Genomic DNA, 24,093 nt, shown 5'->3' on the forward strand with positions numbered 1-24,093 from the left:
GGGAAACCAGACGAATCTGCCTGAGCTAAAAAGAAAGAAATAAGAAAATAGCCCAGTGGTATTAGTCTGGCCATGCCAGGCCAGGTGACTGTTTGCAAAAACTATTGTTTTGTTATGTAAGCACAGTGCAAAGTTACATACTATCTATGCCTTTAAGCGCTCAAAAGCTACAATGTTTGAACTTCTGCTAACGTGTGCTGTGCAGAGCTGTGATGAATGCTTCTGCACTCTCTTTCTCTTGTTGATATGATGACAACTGCAGCTCTTTCATGAATTTGACTTTCCCACATAGTGTTGCTCAAATGCAGCTTTAACTGCAACGACAGTCAAGGACAAAACAAAAATATAATCTGTTGTATCTGAATTCACCTGATATTTTTGTTTTTGATCCACATGCAGCAACAGCAGCAACACGAAATCTCTCATATGGTCTGATCCATCTTCTTGACCATTCTGGCGGATTTAAGAAATCAACTGGTTCTGGGTGTGATATATTATTATTTGTAGCCTACTACAGCCATGTCGCTCCATCACTTCACCCTTTCCTACACTACTACTCGAGCAAACTCGCTGGCTTGCTCTGCCTTCAAGTTCTGCATTCCGCGTTCGTCACAGTTTTCTGCAGTTTCATGCTTAAGTTCTCAGCTGTATTCTTAGTTACTGAGAAAACATTTTACTCTCTCAGGCACCATGTGAGACCGAGACGCCGTGGAGTGGGCGGAATAATAACAACTTTACTCTCAAACCAGTGCATCATGGGTACTGTAGTGTAGAGACTACACCATACCTAGAAGACTCTGCACCATACGACTACACTGAATGGCCGACCATGCGCGTATATGCACGCGCTGCCTGCGTGTGCATGTGGACGTGCGCGTGGGAGGTAATAATCACAAAACTAGACTACACACACGGTACACCACTGCCCTACCCGTAACCTCGCTACCAGTGTTGCCATGTTCGCTTATTATAAGCGACTTTGTGATTATTTTTCTGTAAAGTTGCTTGTAAATATTTCGTAGTTGCGTTTTTTGGGCTTGTTTGCTTATTTTGGGCTTGCTGTGTATTGTTGTTTGAACCAGTTGTTTGTATCAGTGGTTCTCAAACATTTTCATGCCAAGGACCCCCACATTAATGTGCATTTGTCCGCGGACCCCGCCCCCCCATCTGAAAATAATATGTTGTGCCAGATTTGTTGTTAAAATGTTTCAAACATATTCCAGTTTTTTCCAAGAAAAATAGCAGATCTACAAGCTTTGTGAGCTTGTAGGCTATTTTCAAATAATTAGCCGAGTTTCCCCATGTCCCCCATGGGGCTGTTGCTTGAATTATGGGCATCACTTCCTGTTGTCAGTCATTCAATTCATTTGAGTGATCACTGATCCGTGTCAGTCAATATATAATATATAAAAATGTGGGAACACAACCTGACAGAAATTAAAAAAGGGTCTTTTATAGTCTACCTACTTACCCGGGTACAAAATCTCCCTCCACACAGCTGATTCAAATGAATGATCCTGTCCTGTGTTCCATTGATTCTGACTGGCTGCTGTGACACCTACATCTCTGAGTGGCGTGGGGATTAAATGGTGCTTGGTAAGTGACTTAAATCAGAAGTTATAATAATAAGCATTGATCATTCATTTGAATCAGCTGTGAGGAGGGAGATCTTGTAGGCTGAGTAGGCAGACTAGTGTGAAGTGATAGCCTACACACAAGAAGCCGCTCCTTTTGGGCTTGTTTTCATAGACCTTGCTGAGCCATTGCAAGTCAGCTAAAACTAATAGTCACTTGCAGACAGTGTTACCAACCACTTTAATGAACTTCACATTCTGATGCTGACAGGTTACACATTTCTGGTGGAAGTTAAAGTCCTGGTGTAGTGTGTAGGCCTATTCTGTGACTTTCCTGCCAGTTGTGAAGCAGGCAACCACAAAAAATAGCTCACCTGGACTCTTAATGAGCTGACTCAGTTTTCTTTTCCCTGCTTCTCTCCACTGCACCTCACTCTGCCACAGTTTCTCTCAAATGACTTGTTTCTATCAATCACTCACCCTATAAAGCCTGGAAACATGGATTTTGTTTTGTTTTTGTTGCATTCCTGAATGAAGAGAATGTTTAGATTAACTGAAGAAGATAGTGGTCCAAGCTTAACAACGTCAAAACATATCAAAAATAGTTTATAAACTCCAAAACAGAGCTCTCTCACAGTGTAATCAAAGTGTTGGGGTGTGTGTGCGTGTACCGTGACTGTACACACCCTCTACTTTGGTCGGTGCAGGAGTACTGCTGCAGGGAGTGTGTGAGCACCGTGTTGGTCCCTCCTGAGCAGTGCAGGAATGTCCTTCCTTGTGTCCTTGTCATCAACACACTGGCACTAGTACCACCACTCTGCCTCCGCACAGGGGTATCAGGACAGGGAGGTTGCATTGGCATGGAGTAGACAAACCCGGTGGCAGATTACAAAGTTGTCAGTGTCTCCAGCCACCAAGCCAGGTGCTCCTCTGGCTCATAATAATGCATAATTATATGCATCCCTAATACCATTTAATCAGTGACTATAGCGTTCATGAGATGCTCCAGTGAAGTCACTGGGATATTTAGGCCAAAAGACATGTTAAAGAGGTAGAGGTAAGGAAAGGAAAGAGGTGTAAATACAACAGGACAATTAACAACAGGATCAGCAGAACCATGCAGCAATGAACCTGAGTGATAACTCAGATATTGAAAGGAAATTAATTATTTAAAAAAATCATGTTCAATCATATTTCTGCTATTATAGTACTAGTGGCATTCTATCACTAGAACGCCTGTCCATTTCCCTTTACAGATGATGTCTTATTTGTAATGATCATGCATTTTTGGATGAGCAGCACAGCTGATAATTTGGCACGAATTAAATGTGCTAAAATTTCCACCAGCTGTGCTCAGCAGAACCACCAACAGCCAGGAACCTCAGTCAGAAGTGGGTGGAGGAACCATAGCAGCCTGTATTTTTAAACTATTCCACAGAGATGGATTTTTTCCACCTCTTGTTGCTTTGTGGGATCAATCATGTCACATCAAGACTATTGTCATTGAACTGCCAACCTTCTTAAATGACAGTAATGCTGTTATACAAATCTTAAAGGTAATACAAATGTTTGAATATTAGCCATCTTATGTACTGTTGATGTTGAGAACCTCAAGTAATATTGTACTTGTGGGTGGCCAACAGACCACTCCAGAGGATATATCAAATTATAGTCATATTGCCCAATGGTACCAATGCATACCCCCTCTGCTCCCCAGTGCTCCTGGCACAAGGAGAGATGTGTTGTTACTGAAGCAGTGACACACCTTTGTCCTGGGCTACAAAGCCCCTTTGCAGGACATGTCCAACCATATAATTATTGCATTATGTGTGCATTAACTTGAGCGTTGGTGGTTGAAAGCTAAAGCTATTAAACTTGGGCTTATATTTCTTGAAAAATTACTTTCATTATTTGGACAGTGTTCTGTGTATTTTGTCATGAAGACTTGTGTCTGTAATTAATTGTACGAAAACCAAAGCTTTCACTTCCATGTTTGTGCGTGGTGAGAGACTGAGTAACAGACCAACTCAGGGAGAGGCAAGTACTGTTACATTTTATCTGAGTGCATGCAGAATGTTGTTGTGAAAAGGACAACTATGTGAACTATGTCCTCTTCAAACCCCATTTACATTATAATTACTTCATTTATATTTGTATTCATATGCATTTCATATGACTTGTACATGCAGCTGCTTTCACCACATTTGAAATAGGGCTTGGTACATTCATAATATCCTTTTTCCCTTCCTAATAAATTTAGTATCCAAAAATACAATATTCCAAAAATGTATTTAAGTACAGTACTCAATTAAATGTACTTTGTTACTGTCCACCACTGATGATGCATGAAATCTCATATGTTTTCAATTCCAAATTCCAATATGTTTAATACATGTTAAGTTCAGCATATATAACCATTGTTTTTATGTAATTTTAGTAGTTATATTTTCTGGTATCCAAGTATTGATACACATCCTGTGTGCCTGCAACTGCCAAGAAAAAGCAAGGCAGCTGCCATGATCCCAAGGGTGATCATGTTTACTCTGGTTCAGCAAGACTGAATTTACTTCAGGGTTTGTTGCATTGTGTTTCTCTCTCCCACTTTGCACATGTTGGACATTAAGGATCAGAAGTTAATCTCATGAAATATTTTTCAACATCCTTAACTGCAATTTGAAGTCTTCTTCAAAGCAGGCATGGCTCCATAAGCATATAACATAAAATGTGAAATGTAAACCTATATTCTTTAGCTAAATAAGGGTTAGGATGAGAGGGTTAGATTAGTTAAGATGTTATTGACTAACTAAATTATCAACTTACTGAAGCCTGCCACTCAATATTGCTCCACTAATGACTGACTTGTTAAGACTGAGCATGGCCTACAGCTGTCACAGGATAATGTAGACAGAAAACTCAAAGACATCCAGTTGTAATGTTCGTCAAGTGTAATATTCTATAATGCTGTTATATTTAACAGAACACCATACGATAATGCTCACACATAACTTATACTGTACCATCAATATTTACTGTACAAGAAGCAACTGTATGCTTGCCTTAAAATACAAAATAACTTCATACAATGGATGAGTGGGCGTGAGTTCATGATCAGAATTTTGGTCACATCATTTTCAATTGTTTTGCCATTACACCATAATTATCATCGCACTTCATCACTTTTTTCACTTTGAGAATAAAGCATAAAAACATAGTAATAGCAAGTATAAGTAAAATGTTGTATTAAAGTTTAACAGTCATTCACTGATATATCTCACATTTAAACATTTTCAGTATATTAAAGCAAACATAAGGCTGAATATTTAATTTGCTTTATAATTGCGTGCAGTTCTAAGTTTTCAAATTCATGACATGTTAGAACATATTGATATTCAGGAGCACCAATAGTTTGTCATAAAATCAAAAGTACATTGTCATATATATATATGGACAGAGTTATGAGGAATCAATCAGTCCAGACTGAAAGACTCAATGGAATATTCAGAGTTGTGCTCATTTCAAATGGTCATACTCATTACAACACAGCCATTTTGGCAAAGTGAATCGGATCTCTTAGCAATTTGGCAGTGAATGGGATCTTGTAATTTGTGTTGAATTTCAATTCTTCACACACTGGAATGAAATCATCATCAATGAAGTCATCAATGTTCAATTACACTGTTGACTTAAAAAGAAAAATGACAAATGCAAAATTCCACATCTCTTACCTTCTATAGACCACCTCTTAAATAACCTTGACATTATTAAACTGTATTCTTCCTAGAAGACTAAATGTGTTTCGATGTCCTACTGGTACAATGTTTAGCTTTGTTCAGCGCTATTGTCTCGTCACAATGGAATCTTCCTCCACGTCTTGACAATGACACAACAATGAGGCCTAAATTGAGACAATGGCTTGCTCAATATCATGTTTACCCTTAAACTATAAAAGTGCCTTTAATACTGCATGCAGAAACTCACTCTTTGTTGCCTGATAAGCTGATTAATGGAACCTATTCAGTCTGTCACATATTTAGACATGGCACACGCATATAAAGCACAAAGTCAAGTACACAACATATACTAAAAGCTACCACATTTACACAACACTGATTCCCTTTTATCTTGTACTTTCAAAATCTCCATTGATGCTTTTCTCACTTTTTGTAGATTCTTGTGCCGTTTTCCCTCCTTGTTACATTATTATGTAATCCACAAAAATGCGCCAGTAGAACAAAAATAAAAGTTGAAAAAAAGGGTCATATCAAATTTGTACATTTAGTTTTGCGAGAGGGGATACGGTCCCTTAAAGGCAGTTCAACATTCCTGTGTCCGCTCTATTACTCCATGTTGTAGCTTCTTCAACTTTCCATACGCAATTCATTGTGCAGTCTTTGTCCTTGGGTTCTCTCCTCTGAAGTATGATTTTATACCAAAGGCCTACAGTAGACTGATGGGTTGCAGCCATGCAGAGTCTTATCATGCATGATGAAAGAAATATTGTGTTGATTGGTTAAACATGTGCTTATAGGAATATTGGCATGGGGCCGGGGGAGGAGGGAGTAGGGGTTTGGGCAGGGGAGTCACCATAGTGTCTTTTGGTCCTTGGGCATGACAGTAACACGTGATAGTAGCAAGGGACCAGGTCAAGGGTCAAAAGGTGTTTGGTGAAACGGCATGGGGCTTCTCCTTTCCCCTCTCTGGGGCGGCATCGCTCCAATGGACTGCTTGGGAAGGGGCCTTATACGGAACTGCTAGTGCTGGCGGTGGTAGATGTCTGAAAATGAAAGGAAGAGAATTAGACAAATGTGGGCGGGATCCAGACGGCCTTGAGATTGGCCAGACTCTGACATGCCTCATGCAGCCGAGATCTGTCAAGTCAGTATCAGGCAGAACAACAGAGTGGGTAGGGTTGGGGCAGGCCCTTGAATATGTAGTGATGCGGTGGTGGGGTCTATCAGTGAATACCATGCTCCAATATTATGTGAGGGAGAGTGGTTGCTAGGTAACTGGGTGGGTGATTGGTTTCACTTTGCGTGCGTCTCCCCTGCACAAAGAACTGGGTCACAAAACACACCAGAAAACAGGAATTCACAAGTGTCATCATCTCAGCATTTCAACACTCAGTCTAGTTCTAAACCATCCAATCACACAAAAAAACACAACAATCAATCCTACATTCATTCGTAGACAATATACAGTATTCCTAATCTGTATAGTGATGGGAATATAAAGGATGAACACATCATTTCACATGCACAGGGGTGTTTTTAAAGCACACAAAAAACAGAATTAAAATAGCCTTGATTTATCATATTGTTCACATATAAATTGTTAAAATAACAAAACAAAAGCAAGGCCAGGGAGAAGCAACACCTCACAGGTGCATCAGTGAGGGATTTAAAAAGTTGCGATTAATGAATTTCACGTTTTATTTTGTATTCAATAATGGTCATACTGTGAGCCCAGGGGACAGGTTTGTAGCTCAGAGACTAGCTGTAGTCAACTCAGTGTGAGTCTGTTTGATACAAAAAAGTAATCTCTTGGGAGGACATATCTTGAGACCCTGTAACCACTTAAACCCTCTATTAATAGAAAACAAATACTTAATTGACCGGCTCTGTGCTTGGCCTGCTCTTTTTCCTTCTACACCAAATCTGGTCGCTTGTAGATCGGCTATTTTTGGTGAATGTATCCCCCAGAATAGTGATGCGGGTTCATGTGGTTACACTGGATTCCCACTTTTGCTTGATCCCCTGACAAATATAGAGCACAGATTAGCATGAGCGCCATTATTATTATTGCCTCTGCCCTTTGCCCCCTGGGGTCAATCAATGTTATGAGAATAATCCAGAATACGTTCTTATGACGTGTGTGTGTCACATTCTATTTGCAGAGGAAAAAAGAGATGGGCAGTAGCACCAACTGCATATGTATTCTTTCTATGCACAGCACCTATAGCAGTAGTGCCCTTTATGCAATTAGATTAGACAGTTTAGTAGCGGCATTGAGGTCAAGTAAGTCAGTTAGTAATAGAAAAGTAATAATATTAGATGTTGACTGAATGATCTTTTGCAAATCACAAACTCCTCCTCCTTTGAGAGGAAAGGGGGGGGACAAGACAACAGAAAGAAGGGGGGAAAAGAAGAGGAAAATTTGAAACTCAAACCAAATAAACACACACTCAATTTTAAAACATCATTCAAAACGGGATAAATCCAGGATGGGGGAGTGTGAGACTCCTGCATACCTCCAGCTGCAGAGTGGACTTCCTCATTTAGGGTACTTGGTGGGGAGAAAAGAAACAAGCAGTCCAATGGTGAGCTCATTGCAAGAACAAAAAAATTAAACTCATGTGTATGTATCCTACACAGTAAAATCCTCAGTGTTGATTTAAAGTCTAGAAGTGTAAAACATTTCAATTCTTACACTCCGAGTTAAATTAACACTGAGAATTGCATGTGTATGAATGTACACTACTTTGTCTTTCTTTATATACAGTATATGTCAAGGCACTATCAATAGAATATAAACCTTTGACAATCATCAAAACTTGACATAGTATTAATAGCAGATATAGGAACATTGTAAACAATCATGTCAGCATGTCATTCTGGAAAGGTGAGAAAGAGTCAAATAAACTGTTAGGTTTTAGATGTACACACACCCGAATTCACTAGTAAACTATCAGTGGTTACTCCAGCCATACTTACCTGCTATACAGCAGCCAGTGAACACGTGTTCACTCAGTTTTGAGGTCAACAAAGGACATTGACATAAAAAATGTGCTAATTGTCAAAGTTGCAGGTGCACTGTATAGCTTCCAGTGTTTCAAACAGGGGTACTGGAGCGATGCAATGCAAAAGCAAGCTCTACACAAATACCCTGACCCCCTTACAATGCAGCAGACTTTCTCCTGCTTTCTCTCCCACTATTGAGTGACGTAATGTAAGGAGGGGACGTACAGTAGCCCTCTGCACCACAGAGAAGGGGTGTGGCAGGATTGATATACTAGACCACATTAAAGTTGGCTCTTGCTGCTGTAACATGGTGCATATACACATACCATAGAAATAAAACATATAGAATGGACATTTCCATTCATAGCAATGCTGTGCTTCCCTGTCAAGCACAGAAGAGGAAGTAATCAATGCATGGGGGCCTCTGTGTGTGCACTTGGTTATGTGCTATCCATAGCAATAAGTGTCATCGGTCCCCCAAACCCCGACAAAGTAGGTGGCTGTGAACATGAAAGTAGTGCCCTTGTGACCCCATGTATACATTTACATACAGTATTTATGGTGGTATATACTGTACAAATATTGTATTATTAGTATTCATGGCAAGGGGAATGTGCAGTAAAGACAAGTTCAACATGAATACTGGGTCATAGATGGAGAGAAAGACAGACAGGAAAAACAGGAAGAGATGCATTCTATCAACCTAGGTCAAGCATGTCATTTATTTTTTTATTGTATGTTTATGTTGCCAGCTGTGTTATACACAACATTAGCTGTATTCGTATTTCTGTCAGTGACTGTAGCAATACATGCACAGTTCAATACACTGAAATCTAGGCCACAGGCCAAAGTCACACACCACCATGCCACTCAACCAGTCAGAACAAATTAGGCTTTTAGTAGCAGGTAATGACAGCTGTTTACCCCAAACAGGAAGGAGATGGCTTCCCTGCTGGATCATTGCATGCAGGGAAGGCAATTCACAACCAGTGAAATAGCTCAGTGTTTGAATGGCTTGAATAACTGGTCCGCAAGAATAATATGAATAATGGAATATGAATACAAAGTTTGTTGTTTAAAACTGGAATATTGGGTACCGTTTTAATCCAGTCATTTATATGACAAGAAATCAAAAATGTGTCTGTAAAACAAGTTGCAAACAAAAGCAGAACTAAGTAGCCTACATGATACTCTAGAAAATATTTGGGACAGACTACATTGACTGAAGTGGTTATATATATATATATATTAGAAACTGTAGAAAACTAGAAATGTAATTACTATTCTGGTTTGTTAGTCGTTATTTTTTAGGACACAAATCCCATCTTTACTTGGTGCTGTTAGTTATCATTGTGCATATGGTTGCTGACATTAGGATTATTATTTTGGGCAGGTGCAGAAAAAAATATTTATATTAATGATTTTCTTTTTTTTTTGGGTGAAACCTTGAATTTGATAAAGCGGTTTTTGATATTAGATGTTAGATATAGAAGTGTTGGATTTTTTTTTTAATAGTTTATAGGCCTAGGGCAATTCTCACCTGCAAAGTTGAAGGTGCTGAACCACTAGTTTCTGACATTCCTGTGCTCCGTGGAATACTGGACACAATGTACCTGGAGCTCTTTGGAACAGGCTGTTTAACCACAAACTTTCCTTTCCTGGTTTCTGCTAGAAACAGACTGTACCAGTATGCGTCGTTGGAGACAAGGGTGGAATCTGCAATGGTTGAGTTCCTCTCACTACTGATCACACTGTTCCTACAGGGAGGAGCGGTTTTGCTGTAATTGGGTTTCTGACACTTGAGTACGATGGTGACCAATATGGTGATCAATAAGAGAAAGGACACTGAGCCCAGACCGATGAGCAAATACAGGTTTATGTCTGAAAAGATGTCATATTCCAGAGGCACTTCAGTCATGTCAGAGTAGGCCTTGACAGCAGTCTCTATTGTGGATAACTTGATGGTAACTGTAGCAGAGAGAGCAGGCTCCCCGTTGTCCTTGGCAACAATAACCATCTGTTGGTGACGTGAATCCCTGTAACTGAACATTCTCATAGTCCGGATCTCTCCGTTGTATTGGTCCAGACTGAACAAGGTGGCATCACTCACTTGTAGAAACTGGTAGCTGATCCTAGAGTTCTGTGGGGAGTCTGTATCTAAAGCGATCACCTTGGCAACCATTGAACCTTTATCAGTGGATCGTGGGATCTTTTCCTCTACCACGGATCCATGTGGGCGCCATGGAGAGACTATGACTGGCTTATTGTCATTCTGGTCCACAATAATGATGTGAACAGTCACATTACTGCAGAGTGGAGGGACACCAGAGTCCCTGGCCTCAATGTGGAAGAGGAACTCCTTCTCAATCTCATAGTCAAAGGTTTTTAAAGCATAGAGATTTCCATTTTCAGGGTTGATGGAGAACAGCATGGACATGGAAGTGTTGGCTATTTCTTTTTCTAAGATGAAATAAACTAGATACTGATTTTCATGGAGGTCTGGGTCAAATGCAGTGAGAGAGCTCAACAAGGCCCCAGGAGCATTATTCTCTGGTACAAGTATTGTATAAAAAGACTGAGGGAACTGTGGAACATTATCATTAACATCTAAAAGTTCTAAAGTCATTGTTTCATTGTCAGATAATGGAGGAGAACCTCTGTCTGTAACTGTGAATGTGATGTCATATTCTGGAACCTTCTCTCTGTCTAATGGTTCTGACACTACTAATTCAAAATAGTTATCAGATGATTCTCTCAATTTAAATGGGATATTATTTGGAATTAAGAGATCAACCATCCCATTATCACCTGAATCTTTATCACTCACACTAACTACTGCTATAACTGTGTCTATTGGTGCATTCTCTTTTATAGGACTTTTAAATGATTTGATGGAGATTTCTGGGTGGTTGTCATTCATATCTGTCACTAATATTGTTAATTTACACTGTCCAGATAAGGAGGTTGGCCCTTTGTCTGTGGCTATTACTTCCATTTCATAAATCTTTAAATCCTCATAATTAACCAACTCTTTAACTCTGATTTCACCATTATCTGGATTCAAGCTGAATGTGCTTTGCGTTTTCTCTGATGTATACAAACTATAGGAATAAACAACATCTGAGTTAGATCCCTCATCTAAATCAGAGGCATTGACTTTAATTACAAGACTGCCTATTGGAGAGTTTTCCATCAAATCCACTTGATAAATGTCTTTATCAAATGTAGGGGCGTTGTCATTTATATCTAACACGCGAACGATGATATTGGCGGTACCAGAGCGCATTGGTACTCCACCATCTACAGCTGTGAGTATCAAATTGTGAACAGCCTGCCTCTCTCTATCTAACCCCTTTTTCAGAATTAAGTCAGCAAACTTGGACCCATCTCTTCCCGTCTGAATTTCAATCACAAAATGTTCGCTTAAGCTCAGATGATAGTCTTTAACAGAATTAGATCCAACGTCTGGATCTACTGCGTTGTTCAACGAGAAACGTTCTCCAACGGGGCTTGACTCAGAGATATCCAAATGCATCGTGTCCCTTCGAAAATGTGGAGCGTTGTCATTAATATCCATGATTTCCACCTCAATGTTGAACATTCGTATTGGGTTTTCGATCGTAACATCCAATTTAAGAAAGCAGTATGTAGTAGCTGACTTCAGTGGGCACAAAAGTTCTCGATCTATCTTTTCCAAAATATACAGCTCTCCGGTGTTCTTGTTTATGTCGAGATATTTTTTATTTGCCACGACAACATCTATCCGCATTTTTCTTTTCTTCAGCGTGTTTACGTCCAATTCCAAATCAGATGCTAAATTTGCAACAACGGACCCTTCCTCCATTTCTTCAGGGATAGAATAGTGAGTAACAGCAGAGGATGTGTCCATGATGGCAGCCAGGACGAGGAAGCACGCTACATACCATATCCAAGATGACTGAAGCAAGCGATGCGCCATAATGGTGGAATGCATAATGTCCCGTTCCAAAATCCACGCCAAACGTTCTTATTCTGATGTTGGTGTGAGAACAAATCTTGTAAATTGTAGCCTCCTCCACTATGTCGACCTTATCGAATGGATGCTCTCAAGAAAGACCAGAAGAAGCCGCCCACATACTTCCTTATTTGACCAGAGGGAGCCGCCCACATACTTCCTTATTTGTCTATAACCAATCATCGTGACGATGACCTCATAAAGCAGTGGTTCTCAACCTGTGGGTGGGGGGTCCCCAGATGACAGTGAAGTGACAATTAAAGGATCTTTAAGACCATTACTGCATTATTACAAGTAATCAACAAACTATAGGCTACTATAAGAACTGGTCAAACATTGGCCAAATTGTCAAATATCATAAGAAAGTGGCAAAAAATAAATAAATAGCCGATCTACAAGCTCACAACGTCTCGCGTTGTGAGGCATTGTGAGCTTGTAGATCTGCTATTTTCACGATGTGGAACCGAGTCAAACAAACTAATGCCTCAACTCCTACAATTCCAAGTGCTTATCAGGGTGGGGGGGGTCCCCAGTTCAAATATGATTATTTTGGGGGGTCGCGGCCTGAAAAGGTTGAGAATGTCATAAAGTCATAAAGGACTGAGTAGTGTTTTATAGACTGGGATCTATTTGATTTGCAGGTTGCTGTTCCGGTGTTTGTGTCTCGAGCGGATACGGAAGTGTTGCGTGCATACACGTGTGGTGTGTGTGCAAATGAATGATAGGATACAGTAGGCGGACTCTAGGCTGGATCAGACTGCGTTCATTTGGAATAGAAAACAAGCTGTCCACAGCCTATGGTAGGCTACTGGCTGTGAAAAACCTTCTACGCGATGTTAGTATTTATGGTGAGCAGCAACGCGTTGGTGTTTTTGTGCTTTTCAGGAAAAATCTAAATTCTGACTGAATTGTATTTGTGATTGTGATACAAGAAACATGCATAGGGGAGTCATTTTAACAGGCATATGAGCCTGTGTAAGAATGGGAAAAAAAATATGAAAGATTATATGAGTGCTAAGCAAGCAATAGATTTGATTTATAATAACGAGTTTTACGCATTGATATATGTGCATAATCAGTGCGTAATTAACATTGTTATCAATAGCTGATTATATGTGTCATTTTAGGTGGAAGATAATGTTTCATGCAAGAAAGATAGATCATTATTTTACATTTCTGAGTGTAAATGTATAACATGGGGACAATGGCCGGATTACGGGGTGCGCTTGCCATTCCGCGTTAATGTGACAGAATAACTAACAACATAGCAGCAGGCATCAGACTTGGAGTTTGCAGTGGCTCACAAGTTTAAAATTGACTTCACTCTATCTATGTCTGCATGTTTGTATGCCTTTAAAAAAAAAAAATTATATCTTTTTTTGGGGGGAATGCAATGATTCTCCCGTCCTCTGTGGCCTATGCCAACTTTGTTGATTGCACTGAAATCCTGATTAGCTACAATTTTTGGCAACATGTGAGAACTTGTTGCATCCCAGCCCATAATTGCCATTCGAGAGCAACCACGCAGACATTTCGTGGTTAATGAAAGGAAAGGGTGTTTGTTTAGCCTTATGAGATTCAGTCCAACAGACAGGTAAGTGCTGCTCTATTGAATAAATGTAAATTTATATTAAACAACTGCCATAATGTAGGCCTATTGATGGTGTTATCGGCACGTTATTTTTGACATGTTAGTTGGTCAACTTTTGAATAATAATTGGTGGCTTTTGCTGCGTTTCACTCTTTTTTTCCCCTTCTCCCTCAACTCTGATCCCCCTTCGCTGTCCATGGTGCTGAATAGGGGGCATTTGCTGTATCAGAGAGGGCTGCTTGCAACCATAGATATTGCAACACATTCGTCAAGTCGCGGGCTTTGTGGTAATTGGCTGCATACTACTTTATTTGAAGCTTGCACCATTGAAATTATTACTTCATTGTATCCATGTTGCATATGCGCACTCTTTTTTAAAATGATGTTGGAGTTTGATCGATTTATAAATGTGGCACTTTGAAGTTGTTGTTGTTGATGTTGATGATGATGATTTAATTTAATTTTGCAGTGGTCTCCCCCTTGTTTGTTAACTTCATCTGTGAAAAACAAGCATTTAATTATAGTCATACTCATATAGCCTTCTTTATTGTCTCCGCCAGGCCGAAAGGCATGGCGAGAGAGTATGTTTTGCCCCCTGTCCGTCCGTCCGTGTGTGTGTCCGTCCGTCATTCTGTCTGTGTACAGCTAATCTCGGCACCATTGGCTTGCTCGCAGTGAAACTGTGCACATGGGCCTTTTATAGTGCCACCAGGAGGCCGATTTGTGCAAAACATATTTTTTGACAGTACTCCTACAGATTATGTCCAAAAATCCTGCAAATCGGTACACAGTATAGGTCTTTCAGATTTATCATATTCCATCCTGATTGGCTAAAAATGGCTTACAAAGTTTTTCTCCGTTTTGAACAAAATGCCTCAAATCATGAATACAGCATGCAATTTCCTTGAAATTTTGCATGCGTATTTCCACTATGCCGAGGAAGAAATACCACTTGAAAATTTTCAAAGCAGCCTCATGGTGGCGCTATAACAGGCCGATTCGTGTTTTTACCTATAACTGCACCGATCTGTGTAAAACTTTGTAAGCGCACTAGAGGTCAAATAAAAACCCTTGCTCTGCATTTTTCACATCTGCCTTTTATAGCGCCACCAGGAGGCCGACTTATGTAAAAAAATATATATATCACTCCTTCCGATTTTATCCAAATTTCACGCAAATCGGTACACAAGATCTCTATATGTGATCAAGACGGATGTGTTTGCTTTTTCATATTCCATCCTGATTGGCTAAGATTGACATCTAAAGTTTGCAGTAGCGCTGCTCTTGTGGCGACCAGCAGCAGGTTTTTAGTCAAGGAGTGTCTGTGCTCGTTTTAACTGTTTATTATGTTTGTCTGGTCAGAACAGGCCTAGAGTTTCTGAGTACTTATTAAGTCCTACTTGTAGCTCAGGAGGCTGAAAGATGGAGTTTCTAAGAGTACTACTTTTGATGCTTTTAATGGTTTTTGCATGGAGTCACCAACACTCACAAACATTTCAGTACTCGCGGGAGTTTCTCCTAAATCTACAGTGGAATCGTCAGAGCCTCGACGCGACACTTTCCTCACAGACTTCCAATTTCAATCCAGAAATAGTCGGAGATTCTGTGAATGTAGGAGATGGCTTCAAGAAATCGGCATACATCAGGAAAAGAGGAAAGAAGGGTGGCGTGCGTCAACGTTTAAGGAAACAGACGCAAAACAACCGCGTCCCACTACCCTCCATAATCCTGGCCAACGTCCAATCTTTAAGGAACAAAATGGATGAATTACATGGGAATATCAGTCATCTACGCGAATACAGGGATGTCTGTCTGATGGCATTCACTGAAACTTGGCTTACTGACTCTGACGCGTCATTTGACATCAGCGGCTTCGGATCGCCTATACGGCTGGACCGGGACAGTGAGGTAACACACAAAACACAGGGAGGAGGGGTGTGCCTATACATTAATCGGAGATGGTGTAATAACTTCACCGTGCGTGAACGGTTATGCACGCCCGATATAGAGCTCCTATCCGTGTCGGTGCGGCCCTTTTATCTCCCAAGGGAATTTCCCCAAGTGTTTATCACCGTTGTTTACATTCATCCAAAAGCCAACGCGGACATTGCAGCGAACACCGTCTTCAGAGTGACACAGTCATTGCAATCTATCTCCCCTGACGCGCCCAACATAATTCTGGGAGATTTTAATCATTGCAACTTGAAAAAAACTTTAAACAGTTTTTATCAATATGTCAACTGTCACACACGGCGCAACAAGACTCTGGATCTATGCTATGGCTCCATTAAAGGAGCATACAAATCAGAGGCGGGCCCTGCTCTCGGATCTTCTGATCATAACATTGTACACCTTCTACCCGTTTACAAGACTGTACTAAGGAGGGAGAAGGTGCGGAAAAGACAGGTGAAGATCTGGAATGAGGATTCCTCTCTTGCCCTGCAGGGGTGCTTTGACTGCACAGATTGGTCTGTGTTTACAGAATCATCTGATAACATTGATGAAATTACAGACGCTGTGTGCAGCTATATAACATTCTGTGAAAACAATGTCATTCCCACTAAGACTGTTAAGGTTTTTCCTAACAACAAACCCTGGGCATCATCAGCCCTAAAAAGCTTAATCCACAAAAGGAAAAATGCCTTCAATGAGGGTGATCTACCCAAGGTCAGGGAACTAAACAGGGAGATCAAGTCTGAAATTAAAAAAGCTAAACTTAGGTACAAAAACAAAATCGAAGCTGAGCTAAGCAGTAATAACCTCAGGGAAGCATGGAACGGCATGAAATCTATGACAGGGTCAGATGATAAAGGCCATAAGCACATCTCCTTGCCTGGGTTTAACTCAGATGTACAGCTGGCCAATGAGCTAAATAAGTTTTACCTAAGATTTGAGAATCAGGATTTTGTTGATAAAATTACTGAATTAAAGAATGAGACTAGAGCTCCTCCAGCCCTAGTTATTGACAAAAAAAGTGTGGAAAAACACCTCAGACACACTAAGTCAAAAAGTCCAGGGCCGGACAACATATGTGGCAAGGTTCTCTCAACTTGTGCTGAACAACTCTGCAGCATTTTTCATTTTATTTTTAATTTATCTCTTCAACAACAGCGGGTCCCTAAGTTATGGAAACAGTCCACAATTGTTCCAGTTGCCAAAATTAGGACCCCAAAGTCATTAAATGACTTCAGGCCTGTTGCTTTGACTTCATTAGTAATGAAATGTTTGGAAAAGCTAGTCAAAGATAACATCCTAAAGCAGGTGGAGAAATCTCTAGATCCCCTGCAGTTTGCATACAGGTCTGGTAGAGGTGTAGATGATGCCACTATCACCCTACTGCATTTCTTGTACCGCCACCTTGAGGGGAAAAAAACACAGGCCAGACTGTTGTTTGTCGATTTTTCCTCTGCCTTTAACACGATCCAGCCACATCTTCTAGCCCAGAAGCTAATTAGTTATTTTAATCTGGATCTTAACCTTGTTGGCTGGATCATAGACTTCTTAACTGTTAGGTCTCAGTGCGTGAGGGTAAATGAGGTCCTGTCTTCTCTGTTGCTCTCCTCCACTGGTTCTCCCCAAGGCTGTTGTCTCTCCTCACTACTGTATATTTTGTATACCAACGACTGCTGTAGCAATCACCCTAACAGGTATATTGTCAAATTTGCTGATGATTCTGTGATTGTTAGCCTTCTTGAGGATAATGAGGTACAGCATGGGCCAGTTGTCAATGACTTCATATTGTGGTGTGACAAGTCATTCTTACAGTTAAATTTGACCAAAACAAAAGACATGATCATCAGCTTTAGAAGGACTCCTCCCAGTCCTGCTCCTACAATCATTAAGGGCACAGAAATAGAGGTTGTAGAGAGCTATAAATACTTGGGTGTCATTCTTGACAACAAACTCTCTTTCGACACTCATGTTGCCTCTACATCTAAAAAAGTCCAGCAGCGTCTTTTTTTTCTGAGGAAAATGCGTTCTTTTAATGTCTCATCTGTGATGATGACTCTTTTCTATAGAAGTTTTATTGAATCTGTTCTCATGTTTTGTATGGTTTCCTGGTACGGTAATCTGACCCTGGCAAACAAGAACAGGCTCAGCAGCCTCGTCAAAGTGGCCAGCAAGATTTCTGGGAGAACCCAAGCCCAACTCACAGAACTGTACAAGAGGCAGATGCTTAAGAGAGCCTCCTCCCTCCTGGAGGTATCGGATCACCCACTTCGATCTGAGTTTGAACTGTTGCCCTCAGGTCGTCGGCTGAGGGTGCCCACCACAAAGAACAATCGGTTCAAACTATCCTTTGTCCCGGCTGCTATTAAACTGCTGAACAGCAGATAGCACATTTTTTTTAATTCTTGCCTCTTTGTGCATAATAACCATTAATGTACTTATACTGACTTTGCTACTTTGGATGTCATGAATTCTCTGTCTATAGTGCCCTGTTCTTAGATCTTAGTTTTGTATTGAATGTTGTTGTTATGTGTATTTCTTACTATGATCTGGCTGCAAACCAATTTCCCGCAAGGGACAATAAAGCTAACCTTGAACCTTGAACCTTGAACCTAGTGGCTTGTTTTGAACAAAATGCTGCAAATCATTAACGCAGCATCCGATTGCGGTCAAACTTTGCACACACATTCACACTATGTTGAGGAGCAAATGCCACCCTTTTAACATTGGCCTGTTATAGCGCTACCAGCAGGTCTAATTTAGCAAAACACATTTTTTGAACAAAATACCTCAAATCATGAATGCAGTGTCCGATTGCCGTGCAAGGCCTAAGAAGAAATGGCACCCTTTTCACATTGGCCTATTATAGCGCCACCAGGAGGCCACAATATCCTACCTGACCTGGCGGAGACCTCTAGTGTTAGGTTGTTAAATTGTGCCGTGGTCCCCTGTACATATGATGTTTTCCATGTCTCAGCTTAGAAATATTTTTTTACACAACATAAAGGGTTCACTAATTAATCATGTTTCATACTCTTTCTTAAACTGTTGTGTTTCCACTCAGATTAAAAGGTACAGTCCTCAATTCTGACTTTTCTTTTTACAATTTAGCTCAGCACCCAATCAAATTACTCCCCTCCCTTCTGTGCTTCTGAATCAACGTCTTGATTGGTTGGAACAAGAAATGTGGTCTGAGGTACTTTTAGTTTGTTTATTTGTTTGTTTGTTTGTTTGTTTGTTTCACTTTAAAACGTGAGACATGGGATAACCAGAATATATTTCATTAGGTTTATCTCCAGGGCCCTTTGTATTCTTATTCTGGCCCTGGTTACATTTTATAATTAAATTTACACCAGATATATATCAGGATGTTGACAATGGGTGTAATTAAAGAAAGCTTTTGATGGAGGGCTAACTTTCTTGAAATGAATTATGATAATATTTGCTACCTGCAATTGGGTTGGGATTAGTTTGCTATGCAAAATTGAGGCTGCTAAGTCACTACTTTCTGTCATTCCCATACGTCTTGGTATACTGAACTCAATGTATCTGAACCCCTTTGGAACAGGCTGTCTAACTACCAAATGTACTTTCCTGATCTAAAACAGACTGTACCAGTAGGCATCTGAGACCAGGGTGTAATCTACAATGGTTGGTAAAAACAGTCAATATGGAAACAGAACTGTAGTAGCCAATTGCACAGTGGGGAGTGCCTGTGTTTCTTTGCTGATTGGCGTGGACATCGGCTATCGCTATCCCGCCTGGTAGGCTACCTGAGGCCTGACCCCTTCCCGTGGACCAGCAGCCGCCAGCGTAATTCCAACAGCGCAGATGGATTCCCTGCAGCTTCTGGGTTCCGTCGTTATAGCAACCAAAGCCTTGTAGATGGTTTCCCCACGATAGAGCCCAGACTGGATAGAAGTCGGTGATGTCAACTGAGCCCAGCCGGGCCCGGGCCCTGGGGCAGTGAGTTTGGGACGGAGGTTTTGTCTATTTATTATTGAATGTGTACTGTGTTTCATTGTCATTGTCATTGTATTGTGCAGTGTAGGACTTTAGGTTAGAGTATCATTGGCTAAGGTAAAGGCATAGTTTGTGGTTTATTGGGTGGGCTTACTGGGTTTATCTATTTTATCTGAACTCTTTTGCTGTTTTCCTAATCAGCCTGCTGATTGGGTGTCTCTGGGATCTTAATATTTTGGACCCCTCTCAGCAAACAGCAGCAGCTAAGAGATGAATATTCTTTGTTTTGAAGGGTATTCCCTTACCTGCAGGGTGGAAGCTGCTGAGTCGCTGGTATCTGTCACGCCTATACTCCTTGGTAAACTGGACACGATGTATCTGGAGCCCTTTGGCACAGGCTGTCTAACGACCATCTTTCCTTTTCTGGTCTCTGCTAGAAACAGACTGTACCAGTAGGCATCATTGGAGACCAGGGTGGAATCTGCAATGGTTGAGTTCCTCTCACTACTGATCACACTGTTCCTACAGGGAGGAGCTGTTTTGCTGTAATTGGGTTTCTGACACTTGAGTACGATGGTGACCAATATGGTGATCAATAAGAGAAAGGACACTGAGCCCAGACCGATGAGCAAATACAGGTTTATGTCTGAAAAGATGTCATATTCCAGAGGCACTTCAGTCATGTCAGAGTAGGCCTTGACAGCAGTCTCTATTGTGGATAACTTGATGGTAACTGTAGCAGAGAGAGCAGGCTCCCCGTTGTCCTTGGCAACAACAACCATATGTTGGTGACGTGAATCTCTGTAACTGAACATTCTCATAGTCCGGATCTCTCCGTTGTATTGGTCCAGATTGAACAAGGTGGCATCACTCACTTGTAGAAACTGGTAGCTAATCCTAGAGTTCTGTGGGGAGTCGGTGTCTAAGGCAATCACCTTAGCAATTAGAGATCCTTTGTCAGTTGATCTTGGGATCTTTTCCTCCACCACTGATCCATGTGGGCGCCATGGAGAGACTATGACAGGGGTGTTGTCATTCTGGTCAACAATAATGATGTGAACAGTCACGTTACTGCAGAGTGGAGGAACACCTGAGTCTCTGGCCTCAATGTGGAAGAGGAACTCCTTCTCAAATTCATAGTCAAAGGTTTTTAATGCGTAAAGTTTTCCGTTTTCCGGATTAATGGAGAACAACATGGACATGGAGGTGTTTACTATTTCCTTCTCTAAGATGAAATAAACTAGATACTGATTTTCATGGAGGTCAGGGTCAATTGCAGTGACAGAACTTAACAAGGCCCCGGGAGCATTATTCTCCTGTACACGTATTGTATAAAAAGACTGAGGGAACTGTGGAACATTATCATTAACATCTAAAAGCTCTAAAGTCATGGTTTCATTGTCAGATAATGGAGGAGAACCTCTGTCTGTGACTGTGAAAGTGATGTCATATTCTGGAACCTTCTCACGGTCTAGCGGTTCTGAAACTACTAATTCAAAATAGTTATCAGATGATTCTCTCAATTTAAATGGCATATTATCAGGAATTCGAAGATCAACTATCCCATTATCACCATAATCTTTATCATTCACACTAACTACTGCTATCACTGTGTCTATTGGTGCACTCTCTTTTATAGGACTCAGAAATGATTTGATAGAGATTTCTGGGTGATTGTCATTCATATCTGTCACTAATATTGTTAATTTGCACTGTCCAGATAAAGAATTTAGTCCCTTATCTGTTGCTATAACCTCCATATCATACATTTTGAAATCCTCATAATTGATCATTTCTCTCACTCTGATTTCACCAGTATCAGGATTCAAGGTGAATGTGTTTTGCGTTTTCTCTGACGTGTATAAACTATAGGAGTAAACAATGTCCGAATTTGGGCCTTCATCTAAATCAGTAGCATTTAGTTTAACTACAAGACTGCCAATAGGAGAATTTTCCATTATGTCTATTTCATAACTCTCTTTATCAAATTTAGGGGCATTATCATTGACGTCGAGCACCCTAACAACGATGTTGGCAGTACCAGAGCGTGTTGGAACCCCACCATCTACAGCTGTGAGAATCAAATTATGTACAGCTTGTATTTCTCTGTCTAAAGCTTTTTTCAGAATTAAGTCAGCAAATTTGGATCCATCTCTTCCAGCCTGAATTTCAATAGCAAAGTATTCGCTTGAGCTTAAATGGTAGTTTTTCACAGAATTTGTTCCAACGTCTGGGTCTACAGCATTATTCAGTGAGAAACGCTCTCCAATAGGTGTTGATTCCGAGATATCCAACTGCATTGTACCGCGTCGAAAATGTGGGGCGTTGTCATTAATATCTGTGATCTCTATCTCAACGTTAAACATTCGTATTGGATTTTCTATGGTGGCATCCAGTTTAAGAAAGCAATACGTTGTTGTCTTGGAGGGGCATAGATTTTCCCTGTCCACCCTTTCTAGAACATATAGTTCTCCTGTTTCCTTGTTAACGTCGAGATATTTTTTATTGGCAACCAGATCTATCCTCATTCTTCGCTGAATCAGCGTCTTCACGTCAACGCCCAAGTCAGCAGCCAAATTCGCAACGACCGAACCTTCCTCCATTTCCTCGGGAATAGAATAGTGAATTACTGACGCTGCCGTATATATGGCTGCAGAAAAAAGGAAAAATAGAGAAACGTACCAACTCCAAGACGTCTGAAAGATGTGGTAAACCATTGTGTACAATCCTTGCGTGAAGCCAGGGAAAAACTGTGTAGCGCGCAGGATCTTTATGAAATGATATAGCCTTTCACAATACTGAGTCAGAGAGAGGTGTGCAAATGAAATGTGTCGCTTCCAGAGCCACTTACAAGCAACTCTCATGCGCATGTTAACCTCACTGACTGCTGTGTTTTCGTGGTGAGCAGCGACACCCTAACCCCTGTTTATTTTGGACTCGGGAACAAAAAAAACACGAAACAAAAACTTTAGGTAACATTGCACAATGCTGCGTTATGGAGGTAAAAACTAACAGTCTACATTATTAGCCTCTGCAGATTCTGACCTCAATATTGACATATATGTTGTATAATTATAAGCCTAAAATACAACCACCCATATAGTTGAAAATATGTATCTCTGCTATTGTTTTCATATACTTCCTGACAATCATCATACTTTAATATTGAATGATGTGAACCCTTCTGTATGATTTGTTTATCCATAGTATTTTAATTTAACAAATATGTATTCAAGTCTGAACATCAGTACATCAGTACCATGTTGCTTGTTTTATATAGCTGTATACGTTCTGATCATGCTAATTCATTTATATTAAAAGGGCATAATTTAAGATACGCAATTGGTCCATTTATACAGTGTGTCATGCCAAGTTGTATGCGTTGCTTCCCGTGCGTAAAAACCATGCGTAATGGATATTGTTTTTGTTCATTGGAATTGTTTCCTTCGTTTTTGCTGTATTTTGTGTTTTCTCAATATCACCGTTTATATTATTGATTTTTGTTGATCATTATAGAACAGCCCTCTATGCCACAGTCTCTCCATTTATGCTATGTCGAGTTTTACGCATAGCTCCATGTGCGTAAACAATTGTGCGTAACGAAAATTGACTAAAATAAAAAATAGATTCTTGGATATAAGATATGGTTCATCATTTTACAATTTACATGAGAAAAATCTGTTAAAATGTTAATATGTAATTTCAGGCCGCTCTTGATGGGCGTGTTAAACAGGGCCAGGAGTGTTAAGCATACTTTCTGATCATGTATGCATTTATATATTTCTTTTAATAATTCAAGATATCTCTGCCTCACAATTTGTTGATTTATGTAGAATATGTAATGCATTGAGTTTATGTATTGCGCGTTTAAGCATTGTTTCTCTTGCGTATAAGGGATTTTGATTTTGTTCGTTTGATTTTGTTCTCATTGTCACAGTTTATAGTTCACTATTCATTATTATTGATAATCACTGAACAGCCATCTGTCACATTCACTTTATTTAGGTTTTGTCGAGTTCTAGCTCCCAGTGCGTGTACATCATATAACATAAATTCTCCCTCTGCAATGAGGGACACAGAGCGCATGCGCACGCTGCGACCCGCAGCGAGAGATAATGTTTAATGTATGTAATATGTTTTGCTAACTCTTGTTGTAAACCTATTTTCCCTTTTGGGACATTAATAAAGTTTTTTTTTTTTTTTTTTTTTTAACACTTTACTTTTGTTGAAAAGAGTTAATCATTTTAAAATTTAGTGACATTTTTAATATTTAAAGTTGAAGCC

At 40.2% G+C, this 24,093-nt stretch overlaps 1 protein-coding gene across 1 annotated transcript; it reads right to left on the reverse strand.

The window, feature by feature from the left end:
* Nucleotides 1–4,501: 4,501 nt before the first annotated feature.
* LOC308075519 (protocadherin beta-16-like) lies at nucleotides 4,502–22,427 on the reverse strand. The gene is made up of 3 exons (XM_080415447.1): nucleotides 20,115–22,427; nucleotides 9,852–10,925; nucleotides 4,502–6,348 (listed from the first exon to the last, which is right to left on the reverse strand). The coding sequence occupies exons 1-3, from the start codon at nucleotides 22,410–22,412 to the stop codon at nucleotides 6,313–6,315; spliced, it is 3,408 nt and encodes a 1,135-aa protein (XP_080271573.1). The 5' UTR covers nucleotides 22,413–22,427; the 3' UTR covers nucleotides 4,502–6,312.
* Between the last annotated feature and the right edge of the window lie 1,666 nt (nucleotides 22,428–24,093).

The sequence above is a fragment of the Gymnoscopelus braueri genome, assembly GCF_963280865.1.
Source record: "Gymnoscopelus braueri genome assembly, chromosome: 20".
NCBI lineage: Eukaryota > Metazoa > Chordata > Actinopteri > Myctophiformes > Myctophidae > Gymnoscopelus > Gymnoscopelus braueri.